The sequence below is a fragment of the Candoia aspera genome, chromosome 1 (genome assembly GCF_035149785.1).
Source record: "Candoia aspera isolate rCanAsp1 chromosome 1, rCanAsp1.hap2, whole genome shotgun sequence".
Classification (NCBI taxonomy): domain Eukaryota; kingdom Metazoa; phylum Chordata; class Lepidosauria; order Squamata; family Boidae; genus Candoia; species Candoia aspera.
Window position 1 is genome coordinate 54,708,043 of NC_086153.1, and position 19,883 is coordinate 54,727,925.

Genomic DNA, 19,883 nt, shown 5'->3' on the forward strand with positions numbered 1-19,883 from the left:
TTCTTATTAGCTGAAATACCTAATTCTTAGTAGCTACTTTTCTTATTAGGTTAAGGCTTTGATCTAGAACTAGTAATCAATTAACCCTAACCTCTCTCTGGCTCTTTTCCCACAATTCTAACAGATACTATTAAACACTCCAAGAAAAAAAGCCGAATATTTTCCAGTGTCCGTTATTAAATAATCAAACAGATCTCAGTCATGTATTCCTAGACTCCTTCCCCCAGATGGCATTACTGGTCGCTCTAAAATAAAAAAAATACTGTAATAACAGCATCCATCTCTAAGAAGCTGAAGGAAACATAATTCTCAGGATTCCCAAGTTCACAGGAGAGGAATGAAAGGTGGGGTAGCTGGCAGCGGTCATGATGGTGGATAAATCCTGAAATAAGACATAAAATGCTAATACCTGGAACAATTAAGAATTAATGTATATTACCACAAGGTATTTCAAAATGGGTTAGTTCAAATTCTGTTTTCTCTCAACGGGAAATGTATCTCCATGACTATTAAATATATGCATACATATATAAATGCACATAATGGTAGCTGAAACAGCAAATAGAATAGAAATATAAAGTGATAACCACATTCTTTCCTTAGCTTCTCAAAAAAGTCTACCACTGTGATTTATTAAACTGAATATTTAATGTTTTTAGAAGTGTGTTTTTCCTCCATGAATAGCCTGCTAAAAATGTGTGGTATGTGCTGATATAAACATTTTGGTTTTAGTTTGAAGGCAAGGGAAAAGGCAAAATACTTCTTCCATATTTCCCACAAATAGTTATGCTGTCTGGCTTGCTGTCAAATGATTTCTCCCTCTTTACTAGGTTAGGTCTCTTGAGTATTTATACATCAACAGATTTGCTTTTCCTTCTTCAATATTTTAATGGATGAAGGTATCTGGGGAAAAAAAATTCTCCTAATAGATTCCTATTGCTACTTGCATAGGAACATTTTTTAAAAGCAACATGGTAGGGAAGACGTCACCCTATGAGGCAAGGAGTAACCAGAGTATTGGCTATTTTGTATTCATTTGGCCTGAACAGTGGCAAATATGTACTGTCCATCCAGACTAGCACAAAATGTCCTTGTCTCAAACTAAAGTGATGAAGAACTAGACAGCTGCATGGATCCTTATTCTAAATTAAGAAAAGGCTCTACTCCTGTACACTAGGCTTATTTTCCCTGTAAACTATATCTATTTATGTGGAATGAGGGTTAGATGAATAACCTTTAAAAATCAGACTTCATTCCCTCACTAACCATCAATACATTCTTCTTGTATCTCCAAAGCAAACTTTATTTGACCTTGGAATCAGCTTGAAAGCACACATCAATTTAAGGTCTTTCAGTGCCATATACAGTTCAAGTTCATGCTCTGATGGGTTATAGATTATTTTTAGGGAAGCACATAATTTTACAGGGTGTGTAGTCTTACTAAAACTTTTTTGTAGTTCCTTAGAATTCCTCAAATGCCTTTTGAGAAACAATCTAGAAATTCACATCAAAGTTTTTATTAAAAGAAAAGTAGGGACAACTCTATTATTAACTGAACCTTTGCCAAACCTGAGTATATATTTCAGAAATCAATGGTTGCATCAAGAGGTAAATAGGCAGACATGCTCATCTTAAAAACATACATTTTATGCTGAGCAATTATCTGAATTAAGAAGTCAAGTATATGTTCTCAGAAGAAACTTTAGGCCTAAACAGATGCTATCAACACATTTTATGGAAGTAAATTTTATTGGATTATATCCTGTCTTTTCCCCAGAGCAATAGGCAACCAGAAAATAGTCTGATGAGTTTTCTCACCCCAGTGGGTTTTCTCACTGGGGTGAGGAAAAGTAACTGAACATATGTCACCCAGTTAGCTTCAGTGGGTGGGTGTGAACCTGGGTCTCCTTAATCCTAATCCAGCAATTTAAGTACTGAATCATATTAGCTCTCTAAATTGCTTAAGTAATTATTGATAATATGAGTAGAGATATGACTCAGTCATCTAATATGCTTTGCAAATCACTGTTTTACTGTGAAACAGAATTTCCAAACAATGTACATTCCTCACAGCAAAGATGTTCAACTTTTTGAATATTCTGTTTGCCTTTAGGAAGCTGAATGTTCTTTCTAAGTTGAAATTACTAGTATTCCATAGAAAGCTGAAGGAAGCTTGCTGGGTCTTTCTCTTTTTTAAAAATCTCAATATGGATTTAAAAGAAATTTTTTTTTACAAATACTGAACACTGAGTAGATATTTTTAGAGAACTGTTCCACCAGGGATTGTATCCAACAGTATCCATCGACCAATGAACTTGTGGGACAGATGGACAGGCAGGGTACACACACACACCAAGGGGGAGGGCAGGAAAGGAAAAAGAAAGAAAATATTATAGTTCACAGGCAGAAATCACCCAGTAACCTTAACCTCTCTTTCAAAGAGTATTATATTAAAGCATTATAATGTTTTACCAATACTGTATGAACTCAGCTCATCGATGACATGCTGTCGGGATACAGAGTGAAGAACTATGCTGAGGCAAGAATTGAACTCTAGTGTTTATTGTTCTACTCTGCTTGAAAGAATCCTGCTAAACTGAGAACAGAACTAGTAAACTCTACTGGAAAAAACCCGGCATGCTAAGGCAGTCCTTTTCTGATTTTCTTGGCTGGGAGCCCAAGGGATTCTACACTGCGCGTGCGCTTTCCTCACTGAGAAAAGCCCCCACCTTCTTCGCCAGCAACTTCCATAACACATGCAGAATTATAACAATGCATATATACAGAGATGTAGTTACAGTTCATTTGCTGTTTTGATACTCATTATTCCTCATTAGAGTAATCCTTTCAGACCTTTACACAATATACCTGAATTTTCACCGTATTGATCATGTGGATGTTGTACAGACAATAAGAAATTAGTGATAACCTTGCCCTGGTCCAGACTGACCAGGCCTGGAAATCAACTTTACAGATAGGCGAAAACTACTTTTATTGAGATTGGCTATAATATCAGAACCTTGCAAGTATGATTGTGCTGGAACTCCTCTTTCTTCTTATACTTCAGTGACTCAGGGAGGTGTCTACCTGAGCTGCTTCTGAAAGTTATCTTGTTGTTCTGCACTTTAAAAAAATGCTTCAGCCCCTTTTGCCTAGGCAATGGTTCCTGTGTATCTCCATCAAGGTAATCTTCCTTACTCTTTATATAATGTCAGTCAACAGCACCTCAAATAACAGGTATCTTGTAACACCAAGGAAGCCACTTACAACAATTTTGGTCAATGTGACTGCAATAGCAGAGATGCAAGGACCCAAAGTGGTGCTAATATCAGAACCCAGAAGACATCACCCTATGAGGTAAGGAGCCTATGCTCCTTCACTGAGTGATGTAAAACTGGTAATGTCAGAAATGACAATGCTTAGCTTTGGGAGGAAGATGCAGACTGAATGGAGTAATTCTCCCCATTCTGACATAAGACCTCTATAAGGGAAAAGAGGAAAGGTTAAAGAGGAAGTTGGATGAGCAGCTGCCTACATAACCTATGATGGCCAAGTGAGAACACTGGATCTTAAGGAAGTACTTTTCAGCTCGTTCGTGGGGTCCTTGGGCCATAGAATATTGATACGTACTATTGATCACTAATAATAACTTTTTGACAGATACTTGAGGGATTGTATTGCCTGTTTATTTCTATTATAAAATCACAACCTACTAAACAAGCACAAACTCAAAAGCTCTCTGTAAGGTGGAACTTTCTGAGTAATGCAATCTTGTAGTATATGATCTTCTGAACTCTGTAGTGTATTGTTGATTAACATCATATATGATTTGTGACCTATCAATCCCTTAAACATTAACAAAAGTAAAAATCTAATGTCATTGGTATAATGCAAAAGGTCTATGAACTGCATGAAAAGGCAAATGGCTGATTAAATCTAAGGACACACTCCATATAGTGTGTTTTCATATCAGAAACCTCAGAGATGTCTTTGCAGTTTAACTGTACGTACTGTGTTTCTACAGCATTAGTAAACTTTTATTGTAACACAGTGCAAAAACATACAATTTCTAAATCTTACCTCCCCAAAGGCACCTCGGCCAATCACCTTCAAGATTTCAAAGTCATCTTTATGCAGTTGCATCTGCTTCACCTTAGAAGTGTAAGGCTTGGCTGAAAAACAGAAAAATATTAATCACTTTAAATCATATAGCTACATATTAAAAGCCTATATAATTTCAGAAATTGTTGCTATTACAGACACTGCATAATCTACTATCTGCTGACAAGTCATTTAAAATGTATGGATTTGTTGACATGGTCATGATAGAATATTCCAAATGCATTTGCTTCAGTAGCAAATTTCTTTTCTAGTCCATCCTATCCAGTCATTTTTGAAACTTCATAAAACTAAAAAGTAAAAAAAGAAACCAACAAGAATTCACCCTCTTAAAGTAAAATGGACAGAGCATTGAAAATTGCCTTTGGATTCTTTTTAAGACATAAAAAGGTAACAATAAAAAGTTAAAGTTGATTCCTGGTGATTACATGGACATAACCATTCAATTATTTTGGCAAGAGTATGGAAATAGCTTGCCAGTGCCACCTTCTGTCATGTTTTTGAATTTCCACTTTAGCCTACAACTTGAAAAGGAGGGGAAAGAGAGTAGAACCCTGTGGCACTCACACAGGAAGGGCCTACAGAGTGATCTCTACCCCGCCAACCAATACCATCCTTGGATGAGGTCAACTGCCAGTTTGGGGTTCAGTATCATCAGTATGCTGATGATGCCAATTATACCTTTTGACCCCAGGCCAGCCAAGTGGGTCTGTCAAAGTTCTGTCCCAGTGCCTAGAGGCCATGTGGGTTTGGATGGGGAGGAACTGTCTCCAACTCAATCCCACCAAGACTGAGTGGCTGTGGGTGTTTGGGCCACCCAGATCTTTGGGGATATTCCATCTTAGATCTTGGATGGGGTAGCACTTCCCTGTTCAAGGTTGGCACACAATCTGGAGGCTTTCCTAGACTCGCAGCTCCTGCTTGAAAAGCAGGGGTTAGCTGTGGTCAGGAAGCCCTTTGTACAACTTGATCTGGTATACCAGCTGAGCCCTTTCTGAGATCGGGAGCCCCTTCAGGCAGTCACTCATGCCCTAGTCACTTTACAGCTTGACTAATGCAATGCAATCTATATGGGGCTGCCCAGAAGCTTCTACTGGTTGAGAATGCAACAGCGTGAGCAGTAATGGGCATGCCTCGGTATGCTTATATAACACCTCTGCTTCATGAACTGCACGGGTTGCCAGTTTAATTCTGGGTGTGATTCAAGGTGCTGATTGTTACCTATAAAGCCCTACATGGCATAGGGCCAGGTTACTTGAGGGACCGCCATCTCCCATAGCATCTACCCAGCCAATTTGATCCTGCAGTGTTGGTGCACTCCAGGTTCCTTTGATTAAACAATGTAATCTATCAAGACTCTGGAAGTGCACCTTCTCTGTAGCAGCACCTGCATTCTGGAATGAGATTCCCCCCAAGATCCGGATGGTCCCCACTCTGCTGTTGTTTAGAAGAGCTGTGAAGACCTGGCTCTTCACTCATGCCTTTGGTGAGGGAGAGTGAGGCCTCCTCACGTCATCACACTTGCCATCTTTTATCTGTATCTTTTATTGATTGTATTTATTAATTGCAATTTCTTTTATTGTTGTGTGCTGCCCAGAGTCATTGAGAGTCGGGTGGCATACAGGTTTAATACATCATTATTATTATTATTATTATTATTATTATTATTATTATTATTATTATTATTACTACTACTACTACTACTACTACTACTATTAAAAAGAATGGGAACCAGGAGAGCTGATTTCTCAGTTGTGCTCTGGTCTTGTGGAATACCCTCCTCTTAGAATATAGACATGCCCTTTGCTTCCTAACATTCCAGAAGCCACTGAAGATGAAACTTTCCTGAATAGTGAATTGTTTTTTTTTCTTACTGTCTCTAATTTACTTGACTTTGAATTAACTGACTTTATTGATATTTGTTTTGAATTTTTTAAAGATTTAGCTATTCTTCATTATCATTGTTATAATTTGTCCTTGTATTGTTGTAACTTTAATTATTAGTTGCTTTAATTAATTTATTTATTTATTGAGGACATTTTTAACTCTTATGGATATTTTTGTCAATTGTGCTATAAACTGCCATGAGTCTGTATTGATTTGGCAGTAAACAAGTAGAATAAATAATTGTAGGAAAGAGATAGTATGTCTGCTTTTTATATTTTGAATAAGGGAGCATGAACATAGTTCTTATTCGCAAATCCTTAAACAAAGTCATATTTCCCTCGGACCATACAGCAATTGGGGGCAGTCATGCACTACCAGAAAAGGAGTTTAAGGAGTTGCACGTAGTTGCAGACAGTACATTCATGCCCCCCTCATATCCCTAAGCACTTTTTTCCTCCAAATCCAAACTGTAGCATGGCCCTACTGAATACAGGCCTATATTTTACTCTGCTTTCCAGAGAATGCTCTAATAAATACTTCCACAAGATAGACTCCTGTCCAGAAATATGACCTGGAAAAGATTCAGTTTACAACAAAATTAACACATGCAATATGTAGGTGCAATTCAATCTGAAAATAGACCAATAGCTTTTTGAAAAACTGGATATTCCAGAATTTCCATAGAAATACTAAAAAAAATACAGTAGTATTATTTATCTATCTAAAATATATGTAGTACATTTGCATTACATTCTATCTCTGAGTCTTTAATATTTAGGTCAAGGGCCTGCAAAGAGTTTTCAGTTGTATTTGGGTTACTTTCCATAAGTCAAAAACAATCAAGATATTGCAATACACAAAGGTTTAATAAAGACAAAACCAATACAAGAATACCAAATTATCTCCATATTCTATTTTTGAACCATTTCTGATTTATCAACAAAATAATCGTAATTTCTCAGTCAGAGCTATAGTAAAGATCTACACTTTTTTCTGCAAAATCATTGAAAAGAAACAAAACACTGAAAACATTGACCATGTATTATTGTCTATAAACTTTTTGCTGTTGATGGCACCTTATTGTCTATAAGCAAGCTGTTAAATCATCTCCATTTGACTTCTCATGCCAAGGAAAACCAGCTAAGCTCAGAAGGAAGCAAAACCTTTCTGTTATTTACAAAACAACAATGACTCCCTAACAAACCTTTAGGTTCTGGTTTATTAGCAATGACAATAAAATGGGAGCCTGTTTAGATGTAATGAGATTGTTTGCTTCCTCCTTAGTTTGTTTAATTTAGCTACTCCTGCAGCATTCTTATGAGCAGTAAGCCAGCAAATTTCATTACTCATTCAGTGGCAGAGTAGTTATTGTTTACTGATCATAAAACTACACAAAGAGCACTGCAGAATCAAACCAATGATACATCTAATGTAATAATCAATTTCCCACAGTAGCTAAGCAACAATTCTAGAAAGACCACATGGAGTTCATGAAGTTTACAGACATTTCCTCTCAATTTCATCCCCAGCAGCTAATAATATCCCTTAACTCCAGTAAAAAATAAATTTAAAAAACCCTTCTAAATATATTTTAGTCTATGCTCCTAATTTATTGGTATATTGTGCATTAGTTCAACCCTATAAATGAACACAATCCTTTTTCAATGACTGGACTATAAGAACAAGGACAGATAAGAAGGGATCAGTTCAACCTGTAAACCAGGGACAAAGACACCTCAGAGTACATAACTTTTCTTGGCATAAAAATTCACTGAAGAGAAAAGAGAGAAACTGTGTGTGCGCACGGTGAGATTCAGAAATGTATGTGCAAATTAATAAAATCCCACCATGTGCTACTGCTAATCAGTAATTTCTTTCTAGTAGACAACCCTAAAGGTCTGTAATAGGAAATATGCTTCTCTCGCAGAAAATACCAGGGTCAATCTCTGGCTTCTAAAATTATTATCTGATAACAAGTGCTTGGACAACTCTAAGAGAGCTGCAGTTAATAATTGTAGTGGACAACACTAAGAGAAATAAATTCACAATGTGGATAATGGTTTCTTATATTCCAGTGTTGGGTTATCTGCTTTACAAGTTGGTTTACACAACTGCTTTACAAGTGGCTACTGTTTATAATGTAACTATCACTGTGTATACTTTCTGACACTTCACTCTTACATTATACTTTCTTTTATTCTGTTTATTAGTATAAATATATACCTGAAGCTGAGAATACTTCACATATCTGAAAAAGTGGGCTGGAATCTTTAAAAGCATATTTGTACATTTTTAATGTGCCATAACAAAAGCTGTTGATTTTCCAAAACAGAACAGTATGTTTTATTGGAATTTTTTGCAAATCAATACCAAATGTCCTTATTGTCAGCCAGAAGGGTTACCTGTTGGTAAGAAGGATGGCATGGAGAAATGATTTCTGTTATGTGGCTGAATGAACCATGAACCCCAGATATGACAGAGTTGAAGAGAGATTTTTAAGGAACAAGGGAAATGCAAAAGCCTATTTATAATAAAATTGGCGAAATAAAAATGGTCATCAGTGACATACAGTGAAATCCACAGAAATACCGTCACACAGGAGACCAGTAAAACACTGCTGCAGAAAAATGATGGTACAAAAGGATTTCTTTTCTGCAAACCTTTCCTTTCTAATGCTTCTGTGCATTAAAAAAAAATGAAAAGGACAACAAAAATAATTTAAAACAACATATTCCCTAGTATTCATTCTTTTAAACAAGACAAGAGAGAGGAAGTATGAGTATGCAAAAGTAATCTAATTTCTACACAAAACTGTTAGCAGAAGAGAAAAACAAAGCATGGAATGAGGAAGAGGGAAGCAAGCTTTCACATATTCCAAAGGCACTTTAAAAAGTGTAATGAAAGTGGCTGCCAAAATTCTGTCCAGCAAATGAGAAAAAAAATATAGTTTGTAGCAATGGAAGATGGATAACAGAATGTTATTTAAACCAAGGCTAAATAAATAAATAAAGCCACAATGTCCTTCTCAGTTTTATAGCTACCATTCTGTTTCTACTCTTTAGATACATTCTTCACATATTTTTTCAGTCAAAGTGCCAGCATCTGTATCTGAGTCTCAAAAGATCTGGTATTTCCTGAGAATAAGTAGTATAGTCACAGATTCCTATCTTACAATGGTACAGTTATAAAAACCATATTCCTAATTATATACAAAGAAGGTATCATGATTCTAGCTAGGTCATTTGAAGATCACCCTATTTCTCAATTTTAAAAAGGAATTCAAGATTTGCATGTAGCATCATAAAAAGCCCCAGGCCTATACTCAAAGCTTATATAGGACTAAAATGAGGCCAAAGCAAAAACTTACATAAAATGATATAAAAAACTATATAAAGCTAGATGATTCCAAAAAATCCAAAATGGCATGAAGGCCTTGCCAACAGGACAGCACACTCTTCTATACTTGTACCATAACTACCCTTTAAAAAAAAACCTGAAATTAAATTTTCAGAATATAGCTTCTTCTTTTTCCTGCTATCTTCACATACACATACACATATGTAAAGTAATATTTAAACTGTTGTCATCAAGTTGGAAATTTGAAAAGAAGAAAAAGATGCAATTTAAAATACTGAATTTAATCAACTTTATATAAAGTTAAACCAAGTTTTTATAAACCAAGTTTAACTTTACATAACGTTCATTTATAAAACACATTTCATCCTGCTTACTTTTTTTTTCAAACTTTAACCTATCCCTAAACAATGTTTTCAAGCAAGTTAAAACACAGATTAACTTTAGAAAGTGAATTCCCCATAGGCCACACAGTGATCTTTATAACTACATAGGATTGGAACTGGCTAGTCAAATTGAATGCTCCAAAATTCAGCAGTTCTGAAGATATTATTTTACAAGTCAATTTACCAAAAAAACAGATTTAAAAAAATCAAATTCAAACTTTGAAGTAAGTCAATGATAAATGATACCTATTATAAACTAAATTGAATTATAAGTCTCACTTAAGAAAAACAAATTCAACATAGTTGGGGGGATAGAAGACAGTGACCTGGCATACTTCCAATGTCTACTAGTTGATGAGATTTTTGCAAAGAATATTGGACTAATTGTTAGTCTAGATTAGCCATGTTGAGCTAGATCCAACAAGACACCTCCATTCATAAGCAAAAATTTACACTTGGGATCACTTAACAAATCAGCCATGCCTTAATACTTAAGAAATCTGTCTGTAGTCTTGCTTTGTAAATATAATACACATGATGGATAATCTGAACCCTGGTTTATAAAAAATAGTACAATGCAAGATGAATTACAGCCCTGGTGCTTACCATTTAAATTTTGACTGACATGCTTGATTTGGAGAATACTGGACATGATGAAATCTGTCATGAATAGGGCAGGAAATGTATTTTAAACTCCTATGCTCCTGTAAAAACATCTGTGTAGTGCATATGAAGGGAAGACCCCAAAGACTGTATAATACAAAGAACTAACAAAACATTTATTTGGAATAAGCAAACAGAAAGAGCTGGAGAAAACCTGGTAAGTTATACATTTGTCCTTCCTTTCTAGCCAAAGATGAGAAGAGTATGTGTGTTGAGTGACACAGCCCACCCCAATGGCTGGCAAAAGCAGCTGTAGGAGCAGGTGGTCAGTCACCAGTTTTTGGTTGTATAGAGCAGGGATTTTTCTATGCCCAAGCACAGTGATTCACAGCAGAGACTGACATTGTAATATTGTACATGTTCAGTTTCATATAAGAGAAATAGTATATGTAAATGAATGAAAATGCCTCAACATTATAAACCATGATCTATTTGCCAGAAGTTGTTATATATATATTTATTTATTTAATTTATCAAATTTATCACTGCCCATCTCCCCCACAAGGAGGGACTATATATAATGCAGGTTGTATTCTTAAAAAAACCCTATGAAGTCTACATGTATGTGAATATATTTGTGTTCATGTGCACACTCATGAGTGAGAAACAAAGAAAGAGACTTACTCTCAGACAACATTTCAAGATAGCTAACCAAAGCAATATATGTAGAAAATACTGAAAATAGTAATCTAAAAGCATAAAGCTATTGATTGATTCAAGCAGCCTCAAATGGGGTGGAAAAATTAGCAAAGGTAGTTAGAAAGTATCTCTCAGTGTCTTTCAAATATAAGGTAAGTGTCATGAGTAGATGAATGCAGGAATTAATGTTAGGGTACAGAATTCTACTTCACCTTTACATACAAATCCATACAAGGGATCAGCAGAAAGATATTATTTATACTTACAGGATGTGAGCTCAATTTATAGCAAAATGGACATAAAACAATATGTTGTTTCAGCCCATGGCCATGATAAAATAATACTAAGGAAAAAGGAAAAAAAAACCCTCCTATGTTCATAACACACAGTATAGTAATCAATCCTATTTTGAAGTGCTTTTAATCAGCACTTTTATATTTACTATAAACAGATTAAAATGTATTTAATTTCTTGAAGAAATTTAAATTTCTTGTACCCTGAAGCTCATGTTTACTTTGATAACCATAGTTTCCCTAACAGCTTACCTTCCTAAGAAGCAAAACCACATTTTCTATGCCACATCTGTTCATAACATCCTCCCCTACTAACTACACTCATGGCCAAAAGTATTGGTACCCCTCCACTTTTTCTCAAAGAATCCCAATTTGTTGTGAAATAAGTTGAAACTGACAAAAGTAAATGGCATGCACCATTCTTTATTCCATAGTCCACAGAGCAGACACTTTGCTTTTGATGTATCACTTAACATATTTTTGTAACTCATAACACAAATGAAAATATCATGGACATAATAATTATTGGTAGCCTTAGAAGTTAAAAGACATTAGTGGATTTTAGTGATCTCTCAAGTAAACTATTTACTTTAATTAGTATCACAGGTGTCTTCAATCTCATATCAGTCACTCAGCCTATAAGATAAGAATGGAGAAAAGTACTCTCTCAGGCATTTTGTATCATTATGTGTAGCACAGTGAACATGGACAAGAAAAAGAAGAGCAGAGAGTTGTCCAGGAAGGAAAAAAAATGAAGGTAACAGCCAAGTATGGTAAAGGTAAAGGCTACAAAACCATTTCCCAAGAGCTTCATGTTCCTGTGACCACATTTGCTAATGTTATCAAGAAGCTTAAGCATGGAACTGTAGCCAACCTCCCAGGAAGTGGCCGCAATTGACCTCAGATTGAACAGAAGGATAGTTCAAATGATGGAAAAAGAACAAAGGAAAACTTCAAACCAGATCCTGGCTGATCTCCAAGATCAAGGTACAACAATATTAAGACACAACATTAGTCACTGTCTGACTGAAAGCGGCATCCATGGTAGAAGATTCAGGAAGACCTCACTTCTGAAAAAAAGCCAAACTGGAGCTTGCTAAAATGCATATTGACAAGCCACAGTCCTTCTGGGAAAATGGCCTTTGGACAGATGAAACAAAATTAGATATTTTTGGTCAGTCACAGCAGCTCTATGTGCACAGAAGAAAATGCTTTTAAAGAAAATAACACCATCCCTATTATGAAACATGGAGGAGGCTCCATAATGTTATGGGGTTGCTTTACTGCCTCTGGCACCAAGTGCCTTCAATCTGTGCATGGCACAATGAAATCAGAAGATTATCAAGGCACTCTGGAGCAAAACATAATGTCCAGTGTTAGAAAGCTCAGCCTCAGTCACAGGTCATAGGTCCTCTAGCAGGATAATGACCCTTTTGGTCATTTCTGAAGTGGCCTGCTATGAATCCAACAGAACATCTATGGAAGGAGCTGAACAAAAAGTTCTGAGAAGGAACCCATCAAACCTAAGGCAACTGGAGCATTTTGCTTAAGAACAGTGGGACAAATTACCAGTTGAGAAGTGAAAAACTCTTACTCAGAGCTACAAAAGCACTTGATTACAGTTATTGCCTCAAAACTGTATGCTATGAAATATTAGGTTAGGGGTACCAATAATTATATCCATGCCATTTTCATTTGTTGTATTATTAACTAGAATATGCTAAGTCATTCATCAAAAGCAAAGTGTCTGCTCTATTGTCTATGGAATAAAGAATGGTGCATGCCATTTACTTCTGTCAGTTTCAACTTACTTCACAGCAAATTGGGATTCTTTGGGAGAAAGTGGAGGGGTACCAATACTTTTAGCCGTGTGTGTGTGTGTTCTTCCGTAAGAAAGACTTTATACCCTAATGCTCAGACTGGTTTGCAGTATTGAAGCTGCTGCTAGAAACACTTATCTGCTGGGTTTATAAAAAGCAAAAATATCAGTTGGGATCCCCTATATGTATACTTTTTCTTTCAGGCTCTTTGAACCATAATACCCCCTTCTACGCAGCTGTTTGTTTCAGCCATAAGAGCATACAACTCTCACCCCTCCTTCCCTGCCAAGTCTGCGATGTTTATAGCGTCTCACTATTCAACATTCCATGTTTATAGATCTTTTCCCTTTCTTTTGGCCCCTGCCTTAGAACCTTTGCTTCTGTCTGGAACGCCTACTGTTGTGTCTCCTGATTGAAGACCACTCTAATCTTTTCCATCCTAACTGGTGAGCTGGTGAGATGCAAGGCAATCAGGAGATCAAAATCGTGGAAAACAACAGGGACTAAAGATCTTCTGGTCTTATGCTGCTAATTAATCTGAACATTTGTTTTCATTTTGAGGATAAAGTGAGGTCAAAACTGGTCATTTTGTAACCAGCTCCCTTTCTACATGCATATATAATAGAATTAACTTATTTATTTATTTACAACATTTATATTTTGCCCACTTTAAAAAAACTGTAGGTGATTCACATTCCACAAAAATATTTTAACTATAATTTAAAAATAGAATACCACAAGAAGTTAAACAGCTGCTAATCCTACATCACAACCTCCAAACACTCACTGAAAGAGCCAGGGCATTGTGGCTTGCCTACATTAACAATATTAGGGACACCCTGATTATTTCAAAGGGACAGGGTTGCTACTGAGAACATCCAGGCTCCTGTCCCCACCCCCAACTTCTGTAAAAGAGGAACTTGCAGTATTCCCTTCCAGCTTGCAGGACAAGCAGATTCTACTGGAAGGAGATGGTCCACTAGGTAACCCTGGCTCAAGACATTCAATTGGACTCAAACATATTGGCAACCAAGGCAATGCCCACAATGCTGAAGTGGCTCTCACCCACCAGCAGGGATGATGTATTCTGTAGCAACTGCACAGATAAAAGTAAAAATAAACCGGTATGTTTCTTCTTAGCTTATTAAATGTCACTCAGGAATTCTGAGGACAATCTGAAGGAAATACTGTTTCTTCTAAATAGAATCCTGAGCTATAATCTTCTTTCACAGCTCCAAATCCACAAGGAAAACCGTGTGCCTATTACTGGTGAACCTTCAGTACTTGCAAAGACCTGGCTGTATAAGAAGGCTGGCCTACCATACATCAAAAAACCCTCCAAGTTCCATCCTCAGGTACAAAAGGAGATTTTTTTTTTATTGTCCTTTCACCTTACAACTGATTCAACACCCCTACCTCAGCACTGCTCCTGACCTTCATTTTTGACTGGAGGAATGGTTGAGTGAGGAGCTGAACTGCTACAGCATGTAAGAACTGCTATTGGTGAGAACAAACAGAGGAAAGGCACTGTGGAATTAGGATTTATTCATCAAATATTGCCACTGCCCACCTCCCACTACCCATCTCCCCCCAGAGGAGGATGGCTTAAGAATTCTTTGGAGACAGGATAAATGGCAGTGTCATAGATGTAAAAAATCTCATATTAATATAACTTAAAATCATATACTATCTTTACTTAAAATATTAAATATTAATAACATTTTCATTATTCATGAACTACTAAATGTAAAATCTAGTCAAAACTAAGCACTCTTAAAACCCATTTATTATAAAAATGGAAATAGATAGATAGATAGATAGATAGATAGATAGATAGATAGATAGATGGAAATCTTTTGTACACTGAGAAAAAGCCCCACTGAATTTGACTGTATGTACTACCAGGCAGTCAATATAAGGCTGTCATCTGAGATATCCAGAACTTTCCCACTGAAATAAGGGGCTTTAAAGCTTTTATATCTGACTAGCTTTTGCTAATAGTACTTAAGCATTTCTTTTTCATAAGCCAAAGTTACTGTTTAATTTTAAAATAATGTTAAGAATAGAATAGAATAGAATAGAATAGAATAGAATAGAATAGAATAGAATAGAATAGAATAGAATACTTTATTGGCCAAGTATGATTAGACATACAAGGAATTTGACTTCGGTGCAAGACCTCTCAATATATTTACATAACATCATTAATTCTGTAATGAAAGAAAAAAGAACTTATATATATTGTATAACTTAAACACTCAACTCATGAAATTAATCTACATGTCATTATTTATGTTAAAAGAATTTTATCTTTCTATGACATGGACCTGAAGGAACCTTGAGAATTATCCAGACTAAAATGAGAGAATCCCTACATGATGGTAATAGCAATGTTTTATACATGCTATTATAATAAATGTGGTTTTCAAATTAATATTGGAGGAAATTTGTAGAAGATGTGAACTTAAAGTATGCCAATTTTGCACAATTCAATTTAGGGTAATTCCCATCAACTTCTGGCCTGCTAGATGCAGACTTCAGGGTCCATGCTATTCGCTGGAATGTGATGACCTCAGAAGCTTTTCTATTAACAAGGAGGAAAGGAAATTCTATTCACAGGTTACTGGGTGCTAGACAATATTATACAATTCAGGCAGGTGTATTTACCAGACTTTTCAATTCAAAGTAAAAGTAAAAAAAAAAAAAAACATTCATTTTTTTCATTGCTCCAGATAGAAACTATATATTGAAATGTGTATTTCTGGAGAAAATCTAGAAAGAAAGAAAAATATTTTAAATACAGAAGACCAGCTCACTCTTTAATACACATAACTAATCTCTATTAATTTCTAACATTTTAAGAAATACATTTTTAACTGCATGTGTTTGCTTAAGCAGCATTTCTCAAAGGGCGGGTTATCACCCATGAGGGAACATCAGACAAGGTATGAAGGGTTGCCAGAAACTGACTTCCTCAAACTCCTTTCTGAGCAGGCTTACCAACTTCTTTATTTATAATGTTTTTGTCATTTTAATTTCTACACCCACCCACTTGCACATGATTCTAATTGGTTTATAAGAAGTTAAAAAACAAACAGTATAATTAATTTGCCATATAATCAATTTGATGCAAAGGTATGCAAAATGTAAAACAACACAACAGTTCCAGAGCTCTGTATGATGCCTAAGTGCCCTTTTTTGTTTTGTTTTTAACACAACCTGTTTGCCTTTCAAAGATGGAGTAATTGTGCCTGGGGGGCATGAGCCTTCTATGAATAGCTCTGACCTGATACTCACTCTGCAGAAAGCATCAAGGTAAAGGGAAGGGGCTACAATGAGGGCTGTGAGTGTTATCTCAGTGTGGCAGCCCTGGGAGGGATGAAATGCCAAAAACATCTTTTCACCCTGACTGTTGCTGCAAGCTGCAGCATTTTCAGAACAGTTTAAGAGAAATTGATTTAAGGCAAAGAAACACCCTTTCTTTTTCATTCTTCCCTGACTTTGGTGAATGATAGCAGCTGTTTTCAAAATGAAATCTACATTTCAGGAATTATGTAAAAGCAAGCCAGTTCATCTTTTCCATTAAAAGTACAAGTTTATATTTTATTTGGGAGGTTGTTTTATTTACAATTAAAATTTTACTTTATAAAGGTGCACTATTTCATCACTGTTTTATTTGATGATATATTAGCATTTAATTAAATGTACCATTTAATTAAATTGTATATTTATTTCTTGCCATACTCTAAGCACTATGAAATCATTAGTTTTATTTAAAGGGAGGGGGTTGCATTTCTTATCATTTTAAGGCAGGGCTTCTCAACCAGGGATCTGTGGAACCCTAGGCTTCCGTGAGAGGTCACTAGGAGTTCCCTGGGAGATCACAATTTATTTAAAAAATTATTTCAAATTTGGGCAACGTCACATTAAAGAGGTAAGTTTCATTCTTTATTTTTAGTTTAAGAACACTGTTAATGCTTATATACAGGCCTACACATGAAACAAATATAATAATTTTGTAACTTCTGGCCTGTATTTGACCCTGAACGTGCAGGGGTTCCCCAAGGCCTGAAAAATATTTCAAGGGTTCCTCCAGGGTCAAAAAGTTGAGAAAGGCTGTTTTAAGGGGTCATGGTATCACAAAGTTTTAGAATCCCTGGCTTATAGTTGTACCTAGTGGTTGCTCATGATTAACATGGTGTTTACTCAGACTGGCTATTGGTCTACTATTTTGCGGATTTGGATCCAGTAACAGCAGTATCAAAGAGAACTATAATTCAACATAAAAGCAAAAGCAGCTTACTTACAAAAAGCAGCAAAAGGTTGTGCCAATACTGTATACTCCAGATTTTCAAAATAAATAAACAAAAGGAATATGCATATGAATAATGTATTCATCTAATGGTTGGCTCAGTTCCAATGAGCAAACATATTAGCTTCTCTGGATTACTTTTTAATAGTGGAAAAAGGGACCAAAAGAAAGTTAGGGTCATGTGAGAAAATGTTAGCTATTCTGGAGCAAGTAAGTTTGTTCCTGACCTCCTGAAAGAACATTTCCACACAAAGACAAAAACTAAGAACACTTCATGGCCAAAACTGCTCATTATCAAAGCATGGTGTTTCTTTATTCAAACATAGTTCAAAGTTATCTGAAATATATGACTTTTTTAATAAACTAAACTAAACACTAGGGCTATTCCCCTTTCCAGTTTTGATTCCAAGGGGGTACGTCAGAGCATTCCAGAGCTCAAATACAGCTCTGATATTCTGAAATAAGTAATAATAGAATAAGGATTAAAATGTAGGAAACAATTCCCAAAGTCTTCTCTCAGGACATTTTCTAAATCTCCCATCTATAATCCAGAATGCTGCTGTAAATGTACAACAAACGTAAATTATATTGGTTTGTATACCATTGTTTTTCTTCTGTAATTATTTCTTTGCATTAAAAACAGTGATACTAACATTCTGGTGATATTAATACTGTTAAGTCATGTGGAAGGAAACTGCAGTATTCATTTTATAAACTGGCTAATTTTTCTGAAGTTTTATCATGTTTGATGTTTTTCATTTCTATAATATTGCAGTGTGAATTTATTGTAAATGGATGGATAGGATCCAATTATTTTAATAACTTAATACTAAATGGCAAAATTCCAATTTCTGAATATAGTTTTTTTATCCCAAACAATTTTTTTTAAGGCTCGGTTCACACTACATGCTTAATTCAAAATCAAGATTAACACAACTGTTGTACTCACAACTGTGCTATTTCTAAACAAATATGATGGTCTGGGTTTTACAACATTCTAAGCCATGGCTGGATCTTTTACAACAGGCTGAACCTCAAAGTACCCAACTCCATTTTAGTGTAGTTTAAGATATGGTGCAAAATCAGCAAATTAGTTTATGGCTGAGATCAAAGTAGCAAATTACATGCACACAGTTAACTTCTCCCTGTTTTTTTAAAATTGAAAAAATCATCTGTTTTTTGGATGAACTACAATAAAGCAGTGCTATCATTGCGGTGATTGACATGCTTATTCTGCTCAGGAGGTAGGACCCCTACCAAGTAAATCTGAAAAGTCTCAGAAATTTTCCTTAAGTGAGTGTGTGATTCACTGTAGATGAAGAATAGTAAATTCCTCTATCTGACTATGTGCTGCATAAAGCAAATCTTTTGTGCAACTTAGCTTCAGCATCTGCCAGTTTTCTGTATTACTTGATGTTTTTCTTCACTGTTTACCTGAAATACTACATCATTTACTTCAGAGGAGAGAAGACTTAACTGCTCTAATTATTAAGTTTGTATACTTACTACAGAACAATATTATTTTCAGATACAAAGTGCAGAACTTTGTAGAACAATATTTATTTTATTTTATTTTATTTATTTATTTATCCAATTGGTCCCTGCCCATCTCCTCCCATCGGGGGACTCTGGGCGGTTTACAACACTCTATTAAAAACCACAACCATAAAATACACAGTATAAAAATACAAGAATAAATAATATAACTAAAGGTAAAAATAAAGAATCCAGGTGGCGAAAGAATCTAAAACAGTCCAAGTGTGGGAGGAGTGGTCTATAGCAGCCATCCCCATGCAGATCTATTCCCCTCTCCACCCCAAGCGAGGCGGCAGAACCAGGTCTTCAGACTCCTCCAAAAGGCCAGGAGTGATGGGGCCAATCTCACCTCCTGGGGCAGCACATTCCACAGGGCGGGAGCTACTGCAGAGAAGGCCTGCTTCCTGGACCCCGCCAAATGGAGTTGTCTTAAAGATGGGGTCCACAGCATGCCCTCTCTGCATGATCGGGTGGGACAGGTTGATGTAATGGGGAAGAGGCGGTCCCTCAGGTAACCTGGCCCCATGCCATGTAGGGCTTTAAAGGTGATAACCAACACCTTGAATTGGACCCGGAAGCAAACTGGTACCCAATACAGCTCGCGTAGCAGTGGTGTTACATGTGCCCTTCTGCGGGCACAAAAAACAGCTTGCGTGGCCCCAATATAGGTATTAAATACAAAGTACATTTTTAAATGGTGAAAATCTCATGAAATCATAAAATCTCATGAGACTTCAGAAATCACACTTCTAAAATCTTATAAGGTTTCAACATTCTTAGCTCAAATCTTGGATAATTTCAGACACCCAAAAATGTTATTTAATGGGGATGGGGTTGCAAACGCCATCTGAAATTTTCACAATTCCTTGGTCCC

At 36.0% G+C, this 19,883-nt stretch overlaps 1 protein-coding gene across 4 annotated transcripts in view; it reads right to left on the reverse strand.

Annotated features, from left to right (window-relative positions):
* Window positions 1-19,883, reverse strand: part of CDC42BPA (CDC42 binding protein kinase alpha) — a 235,779-nt gene that overhangs the window by 173,734 nt on the left and 42,162 nt on the right. For all 4 annotated transcript variants that reach the window (XM_063304306.1, XM_063304323.1, XM_063304317.1 and 1 more), the window contains exon 2: window positions 4,081-4,172. In XM_063304306.1, coding sequence (XP_063160376.1) covers window positions 4,081-4,172 — 92 coding nt within the window. The remainder of the gene's footprint in view (window positions 1-4,080; window positions 4,173-19,883) is intronic.